We start from the raw sequence: 17,475 nt of genomic DNA on the forward strand, positions 1-17,475 counted from the left end.
AGACCCTCTTAAAAAAAAGAAACAACAACAAAAAAACAGGGCCGGGCACGGTGGCTCACGTCTGTAATCCCAGCACTTTGGGAGGCCGAGGCGGGAGATTGCCTGAGCTCAGGAGTTTGAGGCCAGCCTGGGCAACAGGGTGAAACCCCATCTCTACTAAAATACAAAAAATTAGCCAGGTGTGGCGCTGTGCACCTGTAGTCCCAGCTACTTGGGAGGCAAAGGCAGGAGAATTGTTTGAACCCAGGAGACAGAGGTTGCAGTGAGCTGAGATCACGCCACTGCACTCTAGCCTGGGTGACAGAGCGAGACTACGTGTCAAAACAAAACAAACAGAAAAACCCACTAAGTTATGTTTTACTGTTGGGTAAAAACTAGAACTTATAAGCCACGAACTTGGATATTTAACTGAGATTTTCAAGTAACAAGTGTTGAATGCGCAGCCTGATTTCTCCTTGCTGCTTAGAATAAAATGTGAGAGGAAAGAGATAAATTGAGGAGGTAACTATTAGGCAAAAAGCAACCAGCACTTGAAGATTTTTGAGTCTCATCCTATCCTGATTGCAGAGGATGCTAAGTAACAAATATACTGTTGGAAAGGCATGCTGTGGAGAGAGGGCCAAGGGAGCGGCTGGACAACCTTTTGCTGAAGAGATTAGGTGTGTGACTCGTGGATGTAATTAACTGTCTTAGCAAAAGCCAGAAATAGAGATGGGGTTATCCAGGAAGGATCTATCAAGAGATAGGTCTATCAATCAAGACAAGATCTCCCTTGTCTAATGGCATGGACCTCCATGGGATGAGACATGGGAGATAGACAAGGATTTTGAGAATGTTATAGCAGCAGAAACATTGCCCGGCTTAGAATGAAAGGGACAGAGACTATACAAAATGCAAAAGGTTGTTGGATTCTCAAAATTCTACAGGCAGGGAACAGGCTGATAGGGCTACTCAACTGCAAACATGTGCTACCTTTTGAGAGGAAATAAGAATAACTCCAAAAGCAGAGGCACAGGTGCAGAAGCAGAGGGCAGACAGGTGGCCCCCCTGGAGAGCCAAAGGAGCCTCCATGGACCCAGAGTGTGGAACACTATGACTCCGGAGAGCAGAGCATTAAGCTGCAGAGGGTAATTCTCAAGCTGTCAAACCTAATGGAATTTTCTCTGCTGGGTTTTGAGCTTGTTTGGGATCTGTGCTACCTTTATTCATTCCTCCTTCTCCCTTTGGGAATGGGATTGGCTATCCAATGCTTGTCCCACCATTGTATTTAGGGAGCAGATAGATAGTTTTCTAGTCCACAGGTCTACAGATAGAAAGGAATTATGCCCTACGATGGATCATACCCGAGTATCACCCATACCTGATTTAGATAAGATTTGGGGCTTTGTGGGTTAAAAAATATTTACAAGAGGTATTAGATGTACAGGTTGATGCTGGAATCGGTTGATTTAGGGGGATGTTGGATTGAATGAAGGTATTTTGCATGTGGGACAGACTTGAATTTTGAGGGATCTGAGAGTGTACTATAATGAATTGAATAGTGGCCCTCAAAAGACATGCCTACCCAGACTTCAGAATGTGACCTTATTCGGAATAAGGGTCTTTACAAATGTAATTAAGGATCTTGAGATGAAATCATCCTGGATTAAGGTGGATCCTAAATCCAATGACAGGTGTCCTTAGACAGAAAAGAAGACATAGACACAGAGGGGAAGGCCACGTGAAGATGCAGGCAAAGTCTGGGCATGGTGGCTCATGCCTGTAATCCCAGCACTTTGGGAGGCTGAGGCTGGTGGACCACCTGAGGTCAGGAGTTTGAGACCAGCCTGGCCAACATGGTGAAACCCCATCTCTACTGAAAGTACAAAAAATTAGCTGGGCATGGTGGCACATGCCTGTAGTCTCAACTACTCAGGAGGCTGAAGCAGGAGAATCACTTGAACCTGGGAGGCAGAGGCTGCAGTGAGCCGAGATTACGCCACTGCACTCCAGCCTGAGCAACAGAGTAACACTCCATCTTAAAAAAAAAAAAAAAGATGGAGGCAAAGACTGGAGTGATACATCCAAAAGTTAAGGAATGCCACAAATTGCCAGTAGCCTCAAGAAGCTAGGACAGTATAATGGAATGGATTCTCCCTCACAGCTTCCATAAGAAATCCACCCTACTGACACCTTGATTTCAGATTTCTGGCCTCCAGAACTGTGAGAACAAATTTAAGCCACCAAGTTTGGAATAATTTGTTATGAAAACCTTAGAAAATTAAGATAGGGTGTAAACATTCATTCTACCACCATTAAGTATGAAATTAGCTGTGTGTTTTTTCTTAAATGCCTTTTTTAGTACGTTTCCTTTTATTCCTCTTTTGTTGGTTTTTTTTTAGTCACAGAAGGTTGAAGTTTGTTTTCAAATGCTTTTCTGGATCTGTAATGGATGATTATGTCAGTTTTGTACTTTATTGGTATATTACCTCAGTTGACTTGTTTGTTGAACCAACCTTGCATTCCTGGGATAAAAGCTACTTTTTTTTTCTTTTAACTTGTTTATTTACAAAGAAGTCTTTTTATTTAAAAAAAGTTATGTGATATTTTAAAATTTCAGTGTCCACGTGTTAATCACTAATATACAGAAATACTGTTTTTTCTATGTTTATCTAGTATCTTTCAACCTTGCTGAATTTACTTATTAGTTCTAGAAGTGTTTCTACAAATTTCTGAAGATTTTAATATGTAGACAATGATGTCATCTGAAAATAGGGACAGTTTTTCCTTTTTGATCTGTATGCATTTTCTTTTTTTCTTTCTTCTCTTTTTAGAATTTCCATGATGAATAAGTAATGACAGCATACTTGTTCACAATCACAGGGAGAACTGAGGTGTTTCACAATTAAATATAATGTTACCATAGGATTTTTTTGTAGATGCTGTTTGTCAAGTTGAAGTTGCCCTCTATTCCTAATTTTCTGAAAGTTGTTTTTTGTTTTTATTGAGACAGGGTCTCACTATGTCACCCAGGCTGAAGTGCAGTGGTGCAATCAGGGTTCACTGCAGCCTCAACCTCCTTGTCTTGGGTGATCCTCCCACCTCAGCCTCTCAAGGAGCTGGGACTGACCGGAGGTGCATGCCACCACGCCCAGCTAATTTTTGTAGAGACAGGGTTTCCCCATGTTGCCCAGGCTGGTCAAACTCCTGGGCTTGAGCAATCCACCCACCTGGGCCTCCCAAAGTGCTGGGATTACAGACATGAGCCACCATGCCAGGCCTCTGAGAGTTTTACAAATCATGAATGGGCGTTGAATTTCATCAGCTGCTTTTTCTGCATCAGTTGATTTTGTTTAGCCTCTTAATATGGAAGATTACATTAATTGAATTTTGAATACTAAAACTGCCTTGCATCTGGAATAAACTCCAAGTCATTAATACATAATTCTTTGTATATATTACTGAATTCTACTTGCCAAATTTTTTTTTGATTTTTAGTCTATATTCATCAAAAATGCAGACCTGTGATTTTCTTAACTGTCTGGTTTTGGTTTAGGGTGATAATAACTTCATAAAATAAATTAATGTTCCCTTCTCCCCTGTATTTTGAAAGAGACTGTAGAATTGGCATTAATTCCTCTTTAAACATTTGGTAGAATTCTCCAGTGAAAATCACTGGAGCTTGAAGGTTTCTTTGGGGAGTTATTAATTTGTGCATTCAATTTCCTTAATACTAGAGGGCTATGTAAATTATCTTTTTAATATCAGGTGTGTTGTGTTAGCTTCTGTTTTTTAAGTAATTGGTCTACTTCATCTATCAAATTTACATGTGTAGAGTTGTTTCTTCTCTTATACTTTTGATGTCAGTAGGGTATGTAGCGGTAAGTATATCCCCCATTTCATCCATGGTGTGGATAATATGTGTCTTCTTTCCTTCTCTCATTTATCTTGTTAGAGATTTGTCCATTTTATTGATCTTTTCAAATAACCAGCCTTTTATTTCATTGTAATTCTCCTTTTATTTCATCTATTTCTGCTTTTATCTTTCCTTCCTTCTGCTTGGACCTTGAGTTTCTAGTTTCTTGAGGTAATTTATAGAGACTCTTCTGCTTGAAGGTATGCATTTAGTGCTATAAATTTCCCTCAACACTTTATATCCTATAAATTCTGATGTATTTTCATTTTCATTCAGTCCAAAGTTGTTTGCTTTTAACTTCCCTTGAGACTCTCTCTTTGACCCATGGATGATTTAGAAACATGGTGTTCAATTTTCAAATGTCTGGAAATGTTCTTCATATTTCTGATGTTGAGATCTATTTTGACTCTTCTTAAAAAAAGGAAAAAAGCACTCTTTATTACTTAAGTGCATTTAAATTTGTTGAGGTTTGTTTTGTGGCCCAGGATATGGCCAATCTTGGTGTATGTTCCACGTGCACTAAAAACGAAGGTATAGGCCGGGCACTGTGGCTCACACCTGTAAGCCCAGCACTTTGGGAGGCTGAGGCAGGCGGATCACAAGGTCAGGAGTTCAAGACCAGCCTGACCAACATGGTAGAACTCCGTTTCTACTAAAAATACAAAAATTATTCGGCTGTGGTAGCGCACGTGCCCGTAATCCCAGCTACTCGGGAGGCTGAGGCAGGAGAATTGCTTGAACCCAGGAGGTGGACCCGGGTTCACACCACTCTCCTGCCTCAGCCTCCCAAGTAGCTGGGACTACAGGCGCCCACCACCACACCAAACTAATTTTATTTTTAGTAGAGACGGGGTTTCACCGTGTTAGCCAGGATGGTCTTGATCTCCTGACCTCGTGATCCACTCGCCTCAGCCTCTCAAAGTGCTGGGATGACAGGCGTGAGCCACAGCACCCGGCCTCAGCTGGGTCATGTTTTTAAACTAATTTCCCAATCTTTTAATTGGTATATTTAGACTATTTACATTTCATGTAATTATTGATATATTCAGCACCCGGCCTCAGCTGGGTCATGTTTTTAAACTAATTTCCCAATCTTTTAATTGGTATATTTAGACTATTTACATTTCATGTAATTATTGATATATTAGGGCTTAAGTGGGTTTTTTATTGTAATAACTTTTGCGTCATATCATTTCTAACCCTTTGAGCCTTAGGAAGACAGTATTTCCTTTGCGTACATTTGAGAAGACAAAGGCTTAGGATTTTGGATAACTAAACGTGAGGTAACTGAAATGCCAAGTGAGAAAAGGCATCTCTTAAATTCCCATTGTATTTCTATTGAGAAATACAATGTATTTCTGTATTTGTTGTATTGTTTTTCATTTTCTGCCTGTTACTTGAACATTTTTCAGAATTCTACTTTTAAGAGTGTATCTCTGCGTAAACACTATAAAACCACATTTAGTGGTTGCTCTATTAGATAAAAACAACTTGTCTACTGATTTTACCAATTCAGGTGAAGTATACAAAACCTCCCTCCCTTTATTCCTGTTTATAATCATTAAATATTAACTCTACATACATTTTGAACATCAATGGCATAACTTCTACTTCAGCCAACAAGCAACATTTAGAGAACTTAGGAGGACAGTGTATTCAATTTAGTCATTTTTTTTTTTCTCATTGTGTCCTTTCTCTATATATCATGTTCCAGGGTTCCTTCTATTATCATGCCCCTCCTGTTTATAGAATTTCCTTTAGCCATTCTTTTTTGGGCAGGTCTGCTGGCAGCAAATTCTTCTCCCTTCATTACCAAAGGATATTTTTGCTAAGGTACCTGGATTAGCGGTTTCCTTTCAGCACCTGGAAAATATTCTGCAACTTCTTTCTGGCCTCCATGCTTTCAAAATGAGAAATAAGTATCCGTTGTTTAAGCCATCTGGTCTATACATTGTTATAGCAGCCTGAGCTAACACATTTATACTGTCTTTTATATTTATTCAGTTACCTTTTCCAGTGCTATTTCTTTGTGTGGACTCATGTTACTATCTAATCTTTCATTTCAGCCTAAAGAACTCCCGTTAGTATTTCTTGTAGTTAAGGTTTACTAGTGATAGTCTTTGTTTTTATGTGGGCATGTCTTACTAATTTCTCCTTCGTTTTTGTGGAATAATTTTACTGATAAAGATTTCTTGGCTATTTTTTTCTTTCAGTACTTGGGAATGTGCATTCACTGCATCCTGGCCTCTATGGTAGCTTATTATGAGAAGTGAGCTGTTAATCTGATTTAGGACCCCTTGTTTGTGAATTGCTTTTCTCATGCTGTTCACAGTACTCTTAGTTTTGTGGATCTCTTTGAGTTTATATGGTAGTTTGTTGAGCTTTTTAAATGTGCAGGTAATGTTTCTCATCAAATTTTTAAACCTTTGGCAATTATTTCTTCAAATACACACTTTCTGCCCCGTTACCTCCTCTCCTTCTGGAACTCCAGTTCTGGGTGCTAGTACAATTGACAGTGTCCTACATGTCTCTGAGGTTCCACTCCTTCACTCTTGTTTTTCAGACAGGATATTCTCAATTGGCCTGTCTTCAAGTTATTTCTTCTGCCAGTTTGAATCCACTGCTGAGACTCTAGTGAATTTTAAATTTTGATTCCTTTATCTTTCAGTCCACATTTCCATTTGGTTTGTTCATAATTTCTTTATTGGTATTTATTTGGTGAGACATTCCTCTCTTTAGTTCTTCAGACATGGTTTTAGATCTTTGAATATGTTTTTAAAAGCTGACAAAGAGTATTTGTCTAATTAGTTCAACATCTGGATTTCCTCATAGACAATTCTGTTTCTTTATATGTCTTGTAATTTTCTGTTGAAAACTAGGCTTTTAAAATACAGTAGTCCCCCCTTCATCCTTGGGGATATGTTCTAAGATCCCCAGTGGATCCTTGAATCCACAGGTTGTACCAAACCCTGTACTTCTTATGTTTTTTCCTACACCCACATACCTATGGTAAAGTTTATCAATTAGGCAGATCAACAACAATATACAATCATAACAATATACTGTTCACAATTTCATGAGATTTGTCTCAACCTTGACATAGAAAAAAGATTTGTTGTTCTCACAGATCTTACCAAATTCAGCATAATTTACTTTTTCTTTCCTTATTAAGTCAAGAACTCTTATCTTTTCACTTAACGGAAGCACTTTATGGCTTCTCTTTGGTATACCCAAATTGTCAACATCACTACCATTGCATTTTGGGGCCATTAAGTAAAATGAACACAAACACTGCAATACTATGACAATCAACCTGGTAACCATAACAGGTACTAAGTGACTAATGGACGAGTAGCATATACAGCAAAGATATGCTGGACACGGGGATAATTCATGTCCCAAGTGGAATGGCACAAGATTTTCTCAGGCTACTCAGAACAGTGTGCAGATATTGTAGAATATCCTGTCTGAAAAACAAGAGTGAAGGAGTGGAACCTCAGAGACATGTAGGACACTGTCAATTGTACTAGCACCCAGAACTGGAGTTCCAGAAGGAGAGGAGGTAACGGGGCAGGAAAGTGTGTATTTGAAGAAAATAATTGCCAAAGGTTTAAAACTTACGAGTTATTTCTGGGATTTTCCATTTAGTATTTTCAGAGTGCAGTTGACCATGGGTAACAAACCACGAGGGCAAAACCGTGGATAATGGGGAGACGACTGTAATACAATGTGGCAACTCTGGAAATCAGAATCCCTTTAGGCCTCCAGGGTTTGTTGTGTTTGCTGTTTAGTGGCCTTCTTTTGACTAACCCTGTAATGTGTGCATTCTCTGCTGTGACCACTGAAGTCTCTGCTTCATTAGCTTAGTGGTCAGCTAATAACTAGACAAACTTCTTCAAATGCTCTGAACCAGTAAGTCTCTGTCTTGCTAAAGCACTCTATCTGGGATATGCCTTCAAAACTCCAGCATATAGTTTACAACTGTGGCTTTCCCTTCACTTTCTGCTGGCACACAGCCTCAATGCCAGCTACAGGTGAGGTTAGTGCCTTAGATTTTTTTCTTGGACACGCCAACAGTCTTGCACATAAGCGTGGCCTTTGAGATTCCCAGGAACATAATGGAACTTTTCAAAACCCTCTACATTTTTTACATTTTTTACTTTTTAGTCAGCTGCTTTTTAGCCCCACATGCCTCAGGCAACTGCTGTGTTAAACAACTGCAGGGAACTATTTTTCACAAACACCATGCAAATAGCGCTTTTTAAGCAAAGTGAGCTGAGTCCAGTCAAAGACACGCTCAGAGAAAAGAGCTTTTCAGTGAGGTTCCAGACAGGTCAAGAGTGATAATTCTCTGGAGTGTGATTTTGGGGGGGGGGGGGGGGGGGGGGGGGCGCGGTTTGAGGCTATTTTGGGGGAAACTGAAACTTTTCTGGATAGAAATACAATGGGAATTTAAGAGATGCCTTTTCTCACTTGGCATTTCAGTTACATTTAGTTATCCAAATCAGAATCCTGAGCCTTTGTCTTCTCAAATGTACACAAAGGAAATACTGTCTTCCTAAGGCTCAAAGGGTTAGAAATGATATAATGCAAAACTTATTACAAAGCTAACGTAATCAAAATAATGTGGTACTGGCATAAGAACAAACATATAGACCAATGGAATACAACACCCAGAAATAAACCCTCACATATGATTTAGAACAAGAGCACCAAGATCATTCAGTGAAGAAAGGGCTAAGAAAACTGGATATCCAAATACAAATGAACAAAGCTGGACACTGAACTTTCACCATATACAAAACTCAAAATGGATCAAAGACAAAGAGCTAAAACTACAAAACTCTTAAAAGAGGAATATCGTCATGACACTGGATTTGGCAATCTTCTTGAATATGACACCAATAGCACAGCCAAAAGAAAAAACACACATACACTAGACTTCACCAAAACAAAAAAATTCTGTACATCAAAGGACACTATCAAGGGAATCAAAAGAAAACCCACAGAATGGGAGAAAATATTTGCAAATCATGTATCTGATAATGGATTACTAGCTAGAATAAAGAATGCCCACGACTCAACAATCACAGAACCCAATCAAAAATGGGTGAAGGACATGAATACACATTTCTCCACAGAAAATACACAAATGGTCAATAAGTACAGGAAAAGATGCTCAGCATCACAAGCTATTAGGGAAATGCAAATTAAAACCACAATGAAAGGAGACATCCAATAAGACAGCTATCATAAGGATACCCTTTAGGATAGTTATTTTAAAAAGAAGAAAATAAAATAACAAGTATTATAGAGGATGCAAAAAAACCAGAACCCTTGTTCACTGGTGGTGGGAATATAAAAGAATGAAGCTGCTATGGAAAACAGTTTGGAGTTCCTCAAAAAATTAAACATAGAATTATATCATATGATGCAGTAATTCTATTCCTTCATATATACCCAAAATAACAGAAGGCAGAACTCAATTATATACTTCTACAATAATGTTCGCTGCAGTATTACCAAAAGTCTCCATCAACAGAGGAATGGATAAACAAAATGTGGCATATGCATACAATATTATTCAGCCATAAATCGGAATGAAATTCTGATACATGCTATCACATGAACCTTGGAAATAATGTGTGATTCCACTTAACATGAGACACCTAAAATAGTCAAATTCAAAAAGAGAAAGTAGAATAGAGGTTGCTAAGGGTTAAGAAGAGAAATGCATTACTTTAATTGCACACAGAGTTTCTTTCTGTTTGGGGTGATGAAAAAGTTTTACAAGTAGACAGTAGTGATCATTACACAGGATAGTGAATTTACCTAACCCCACTGAATTACGTGCTTTAAAATGGTTAAAATTGTAAATTTGATTATGTGTATGTTACCATAAAAAAAATTTAGAAATAAGTACCCAAAGCCTTCACACCACATGTGGTGAGCCTTTTGTTCCTCAGTTGAGATAGTGGTAACAGAAATTACTTAGATAATACTTTTTGAAACCTTGGTTGGTAGTGATGGCCAATAGCATCTCCTCTCCCCCTACCCCAACACACATCCACACACAAAATACACTCAATACCCTATCAAATACCTAGAATTATATTTCACAAAGGATTATACAACCAATAATTTCACTAACGATGCAGTTTATATCCTCCCATACTGACAGATAAAAACACATACATTCTCTAAGCGCAAAGCTTATATTCACAAATAACTCTCTGCTTAAAGACAAAATTTCAATTAATAATCACAATGGGAATTTAGTTATTTAATGCAACTACTAATCTAATGTCATCAACAAAATCTAAGCAGTTTTATCACAAAACCAGGGTTATATTCAGTGGGCATGCATTAATAATCTATACAACTTTAACATTACACCAGAAAATGAATTGAATATATAAAAGTTCCCTTGATTTTTGGTGGTTTTCAAATTTCATGGCACAGATTACAAAAAAAAAAAAAACCCTGTAAAAACAGATTTTAAATATTTTCAATAAAATGGTAAAAAATTGAATATATACCTTTAAGTTTTCATACCGGGCTGAAGATTTAAAACATCAAGCTGGCCCCAATCTGTCAAAACTGACAGATAAATATTTACAATGACTAGACAGACTTTAGTTACAAAGGTACTGGAGGTCTACACCCTCCTATCAAAAACCCTTTAGGGTTAATTTCTCAATGCAAACATGTCTTTTTAAATACTGTGATATATAAAGTTGGAAACATACCTAGAGTCTGGAGAGAGATGAAATACAACACACAAGTCAATCTTATTTCTGACCTGTCAAAAAAGCCTTCTGGCTCCCAAACACCCAACATTGTCCCTCAACATAAAAATTAAGAACAGTAGAATGACTTTACCCTACTGGCTGACGTTTTTCTACAGAATTATCTTTCACTACATATCAAAAGCAGGGCTCAAGCTCCATTAACCTTCTACAGAGTGTAGTTAGAAGAGCGCCAAATTTATAAACTGATGTGGCAACCTCAAAATGATATACTTTTCCAATGGAAACAAACTTTTTTCCATTGTTCTGTGTGCCATGTTATTCTCGAAACTTATGTGGCTACAAATAAGAAAAAAATTAGGGAAGTTCTGAACATATCTTGTACTTTTCATCAAGGCTAAAGTGCAAAATATCTCCATTATCTCTGGTATTTTAATGGGAAAAAAAATCACATATAATAAAGGAAATGAAGTGACAGCAGAACTAATACAAAAAAAGCACTCTCAAATATATACTTGAAGACTATATTTTACTACCAATTTAATTTTTCTTTCTTCAGCAAAATCTGTCAATGAACCAAGTTCTCATAGAACTTAAGATTTTGTTTGATTCTTTCCAGGACCAGAAATTCCAAAATTACGGGGAAAAAGAATGGAAAAAAAATAACATTGCATGACAATGGACACTAAGTTCATAAAGAACTTCTTTTTAAAATGAGATATTATGGAAGAAAATACCATGAAAAGAATAATCCTATGAGAATTGTTTTTAAGGACAGTAAATTTGAGCCTTGGGTCTTCATGAAGATACTACAGTTTATATAGAAAACTATAAATATACAAGACTCCGGGGGGGAAAAAGTCAGAATACATATTTAACATTCTGCATGATTAAAAATCTTTTAAGGGGAGCGGGAAAAAGACAGCCAACAGAATCTTATAAGAATACAGAAACTGAAAAACTCCTGGGTCAAAAGGGTGCTCCAAGTGGAACCACACTTTGTGGGGGAAAAAAAAAAACAATTAATTTTAGATATATTTTTTTAAAGGAAAGAAAAAAATACTGAATAATTGCAATCCCTTCCAAAAAGGAAATCTTAAATTAAGGGGAAAAGATTTGAATAGCGTAAACGAGTCTGGCTCAGAAAGAAAACTGAACAACATATCCAAGATCTGTCCATAAAAGTAATGCCAGTACATCTTTAATATTAAAGAAATAGGCTATAAAAAAGTTCAGTCTCAGAATTGGTTTTTAAAAGCTCATTTGTGCTCCTTCGTAGGTGCGTAGTAAAGTTCCATGGGTTTATTCACTTTCCAGTATTTCTCACTGACCAATTCCAAAGAAAAAGAGCCATTTAATACCTAAAACAAAAAAGAAAGAAAGAAATTATGAAAACTGCACAAACTACAATAATGAAATGAAACTAAAATTGAAGTCCACAGAATCTTTTTTTTCAATCTTAGGAATAACTACTTGTTACTTAACACTGTGTTACGGTTTTTTACATTATTTATTAGATTCTACCCCACCACTTGCCACTCAGTTGGTCAATGTGCTCCCAGTTTCAACAGCCTATTATTTTAAATACTCACAGTGAACTGGCCACTGGCTGTTGCTATATAAATGGTATACTGCTTCTCACTGGCTGTATCAAGGTTCATCTGGTTTGATTCACCTTTGCTTCGAAGTTCTTCTAAAGCTAACCTCACAGCCAGATACTTGGATAAGTGATCAACAGTGGCGTTACCAGAAGTCTTTATGTATCTAGAAGAATAAATAATTAAAAATTTCATTTCTAGAATACGCCAATGAGAAAAATGTACTTAAATTATGGAACTAATACATTTCTTAAAAACTAAGTAAAATGGAAATGTCTCAATTGTTGACAAAATAATATCAGAAATCTACTGCTCTACAATGTAAATTTCTTATTGATAGGCACAAAAGAGGGGAAAGTAAACACTATCTTACTGTCAGTCCACGAAAGCTTTACCTACCTTACCTTCTGCAAAATATGATACACAGTGACAAAAATCAAACAAATACACAAAGCACTAAGGGGGAAAAAGGAACAACATATCCCCCAAACCTGAATGACCAGAATCTGCTGGCTATAGCAGCAACAGAAACAGAATAGAAGCTAATTTCTTATTGTCTAAGAATTAAAATGTCTTTTTAAGACTAAGCATAGAAATGTTCATTTGGGCCGGGTGTGGTAGCTCACACCTGTAATCCCAACATTTTGGGAGGCTGAAGCGGGTGGATCACTTGAGGTCAGGAGTTCGAGACCAGCCTGGCCAATATGGTGAAACCCCATCTCTACTAAAAATACAAAAATTAGCCAGGTGTTGTGGCGGGCACCTGTAATTCCAGCTACTCAGGGGACGCTGAGGCAGAAGAATCGCTTGAACCCGGGAGGCAAAGGTTGTAGTGAACCAAGATGGCACCACTGTATTCCAGCCTGGGAGACAGAGCAAGACTCCATCTCAAAAAAGAAAAAAAGAGGCCAGGCACGGTGGCTTGCGCCTGTAATCCCAGCACTATGGGAGGTCAAGGCAGGCAGATCACAAGGTCAAGAGAACGAGACCATCCTGGCCAACATGGTGAAACCCTGTCCCTACTAAAAATATAAAAATTAGCTGGGCTTGGTGGCATAAGCCTGCAGTCCCAGCTACTCAGGAGACTGAGGCAGGAGAATCGCTTGAATCCAGGAGGCAGAGGCTACAGTGAGCTGAGATCACACCACTGCACTCCAGCCTGGTGACACAGCAAGACTCCATCTCAAAAAAAAAAAAAAAAAAAAAAAAGGAATTTGAGGATTTCTAAAGCATAATATATCATTCAATCCCTCATTCAATAAATATTTGATGCTTATCTGTACTCAATGGCAGGCAGTGTGCTGGAGATACAGTGGTAAAGTGCCATTCTTGCCAGCATGAGTTTTAGAACCTACTGGTACTCTAGTACCATTGCTGAGAAATTTGAATGGGCCCCTTTACCTTCTTTACCAAGGAAAGTCATTCCTTTCAGATGTGCAACTTTGGGTGGAAAGCACATGAGGGAGGAAGGAAGAAAATAACAATCTAGGCAGCTAGTAACTGAACCACCACAATCAATGGGATGACAAATATTGCTCCTACTTCTTACACAAGACTGCCTTTTATCTCCAAAGTAAACATTCTGAATTTAGATAATCTGAAACTAATCCACACACTTACCTTGTCTGTGCACTGTCATCTTTTTCCATAAGTGTGGGATGAGGCCTGAATACTAATTCAATTTCACTAGCACCATCCATTACTGGATCAATTGCCATTGCTGCATTGTTATTATCAAGCTCAAGCCCAGAATCATCAGATGTTTTGGTCCGTTTGTTACTAGGGCCTGCTTCCTGATTGCTATGTGTGGAGGCATTACTACAGTGTGAACTGTCACCGTTATCTTCTGCTCCACTACCATTTTCAATCTGTTGTTTCTTGCCTCGCTGCAGTCTAGTCAAGAGGGAAAAAAGGATGCATAAAATTTACTTTTAGGCCTTTAAAGCAACAAATCTGAAACATGTTTGCTACTGAACTTTAGAATTCCAAAACATACTGGTAACTGAATTTGCTCTGAGTTGGATGACATTGTTTCCCACATGTTCCTGAAAGGTCTAAAAAAATCTCTCTCACTCACAGGCAAACATTTAAATAATTTAACAACTGTTTCTATTCACTTAATAATTTTACTGGCCAGGCATGGTGGTTCACACCTGTAAACCCAACACATTGAGAGGCCAAGATGGGAGGAGCTTGAGGCCAGGAATTTGAGACCTGCTTGGGCAACAAAGCAAGATCCTGTCTCTACCAACAACAAAAAACGTTAAGTAGCTGGGGGTGGTGGTGCACCTATTATCTCAGCTATTTGGGAGGCTGAGACAGGAGGATGGCTTGAGCCCAGGAGTTCAAGGGTGCAGTGAACTAGGATCACTCCACTGTACTCTGGCCTGGGTCAGAGTGAGACGCTATCTCTTAAAAATAATTTTCTTTATTAAACAAAAGACTTTAAGAATTACTTGACAAATCTTTATATTGTGATCATTTTATGTCATGAGGTTACAGGTCTGAAGAAAGGCATGATTCAGATACGAAAATGTAAAAGTTCTTAGGGAAGATATTTATGCCTCTTTAAAGAAATTCTTAAGGAAACAAAATTTAAGAATAGTAAGTACTTTCTCCCTGCTGACCTTCCTCAAAGTCAGCTAAGGCAATACAAAATGAAATCTGAGGAAAATGCGATGGTATCTAAATAACCAATGTGGGTATGAAGCTGCTCTCTAACAAGCTCAGACACTAAAACTAATTACCGGGCAAGGCACTTTATATATACAATCTTGTTTACTCTTCAAAACAACCTGTCAAGGCAGTTACCATTACTGTCATTTTCTAGTTGAGAAAAGCAAAGAAACTCAGGTACAAGATTAAATAATTTGCCTAAGGTTATACAGCTAGTAAGTGCCAAAGCTAGAGCTAGGATGTGAACCAGACCACATTATTTCTACCACATTGCCTGCCTCCCTAACTTTATAGATTAAAAAAAAAAAAAAAGAAGGAATATATGATGAAAAAGAAACACGAAAGAATGCCTTGCATTTGTAAGAATACTGTCATTATGTTTTGGCCAGAACAAGGAAATAATAGTCCAATAGTTAGGAAAGATGCTCAAGAACTCAAGCTCCAAAAAAAAAGAAAAAAAAAAAAAACATCCTGCTTGTAAAATTTATAGATCATTGCAAAACTAACAGGGGATGACCAGTATGTTAAATAACAAACTATGATTCAAAAATATATAAGCACACATAATGGAATATTATTCAGCCCTAAAAAGGAAGGAAATCTTACCACATACAATATGAATAGACATGCTGAGGTCATTTAAGTAATATAAACCAGGCACCAAAGTACAAATACGTAACTTGGTGGCCTAGAGTCAAGTAAAAAGAGAAATTAATAATAGTAAATAACAACAAAAAACCCAGAAGTCCAAATACTGCATGATTTCACTCATGCGAGGTATCTAAGGAAGTCAAATTCATGAAACTAAGTAGAACGACAGTTAGCGGGAACTGGGGGGAGGGAGAAATGAGGAGTCAGTGCTTAATGGATACAGGGTTTCCATTTTATAAGATGAAAAGAGTTCTGTAGATTGGCTGCACAACATTGTGAATGTTCAGCTTTGAGGAGCTGATCATTTAAAAAAAAAAAAAAAAGAATGTACTTAACACTACTGAACTCTACACTTACAAATGGTTAAGATGGAAAATTCTGTTATATGTCTTTGACCACGACTTTTGGAAAAAAAGGTATGAACAGGCTAAAATAATGGGAAGAAAAATTAATAGCACAACATAAAGACGAAAGTATCTTCTAAAATCCACAACTAAAGCAAATGAAAAGTTATTTTAGTTGACCATAAATTACAATGACCTAACAGGTTTATTAAGACTCAATATATTTATTTTTATCCCATACTTCTTTCCAAAAAAGGATTGATGTGACAGAGCTACATTAATGTAACTGCAGGCAGCGTTTAAAGAATAATGTTCATATAAAGAACATTAATCATCTATTATATCCTACATTTATCAAATCACATCTATGATACTACATACTGTCCTGAGGGTAGCATTTTAAGAATGACACCAATCTTGAGTGTCATATGAGGAACAAAAAAGAAATGAGGAATGTGAATATTAAGCCTTTGGAGGGACATGTACGAACATATATCTATATAAAAGTATCTGAAAACACAGAAGTAGAATCTGAAATATATGTAAAAGTCAACATAAGCATTTCAACATAAGACAAACCCACACTGCTGCACACAAGAGACTAATTTTAATTCAATGTAAAGGAAGAACTTAAAAATTCACACATCGATAAATATTTACTGAGCAGCTACTACTTTAAGCCAAGCATGGTTCTAAATAATGGTGTTAATAAGAATCAATGATACTGACATAGTCTCTTCCCTCTTAGGGGTCATATTCTAGTGTAGCAGGTCACACATCAGAGAGTGATACGTGCTATGGGGAAAAAAATTAGGCAGGGAGGGTAAGGAATTATGGAGTCCTAGAATGGAAGATGACAACTTAAGCAGATACCTGCTAAGAAAGTGAGGTAGTGTGCCATGTGGATTATTTGGAAGAGGGTTCCTGAAATAGAGTAGTGTAAGTACAAAGGCTCTGAGGCAGAAGAATGCTTGGTGAGTCTGAAGAACAATAAGGAAGCTGTAATAAAGTTGCCAACAAAAGAAAGGAGTGCTTATCACACAGCCCCACCACTAGAAATGTACAAGTAAAACCAAAGGAATATTTGCAAGGAGAGTCCTGCTTTTAGTAAAAGGTTAAATTGAACAACCATTAAAGTCCTTCCAACTCTTAGGAATGTAAAATTCTTTTAAAAATCAATATATTTAACATTTAGTACATTATACTTTGGTAAACAGAGTGGTAGGTCAGTTTAAAATACTGTTAGAATGGAGCACATCTTTTAACCTTTAAGTCAGTGGTTTTTGACCTTGACTACACTCCAGAATCATCTATGGAACCTTAAAAGCAGAAATGCCTGAACCCTGATTACTGGGACGGGGATGATGCCAAAAGCCTTGAGATTTACAAGTTTTCTGAGTCTGATGTTCAGCCAAGGCGAAAACCACTAGACTGAGATGGGGCTTTACTATTATCTCCTTCTGTGGAAAATAATGATTCTCCTTGAGGCCTGAATAAATCAGACGATAATGTCAGAGAGGAAAAGAAGATGAGGGTAGGGAAAATGCCCACCTTATATAGGG

The 17,475-nt window shown here is 37.5% G+C and overlaps 1 protein-coding gene across 4 annotated transcripts in view; it reads right to left on the reverse strand.

Moving 5' to 3' along the window:
* Positions 1–9,990: 9,990 nt before the first annotated feature.
* The window catches only part of RNF2 (ring finger protein 2), a 55,745-nt gene continuing 48,260 nt past the window's right edge, over positions 9,991–17,475 (reverse strand). For 3 of the 4 annotated variants that reach the window (XM_007989176.3, XM_073011678.1, XM_037985814.2), the window contains 3 exons: positions 13,863–14,135; positions 12,237–12,408; positions 9,991–12,005 (listed from right to left, as the gene is read on the reverse strand). In XM_007989176.3, the coding sequence (XP_007987367.1) occupies positions 11,904–12,005; positions 12,237–12,408; positions 13,863–14,135 (547 nt within the window). In that variant the 3' untranslated portion in view covers positions 9,991–11,903. The remainder of the gene's footprint in view (positions 12,006–12,236; positions 12,409–13,862; positions 14,136–17,475) is intronic. The other variant, XM_007989179.3, reaches the window with a different exon arrangement.

The sequence above is a fragment of the Chlorocebus sabaeus genome, chromosome 25 (assembly GCF_047675955.1).
Source record: "Chlorocebus sabaeus isolate Y175 chromosome 25, mChlSab1.0.hap1, whole genome shotgun sequence".
NCBI classification, from domain to species: Eukaryota; Metazoa; Chordata; class Mammalia; order Primates; family Cercopithecidae; genus Chlorocebus; species Chlorocebus sabaeus.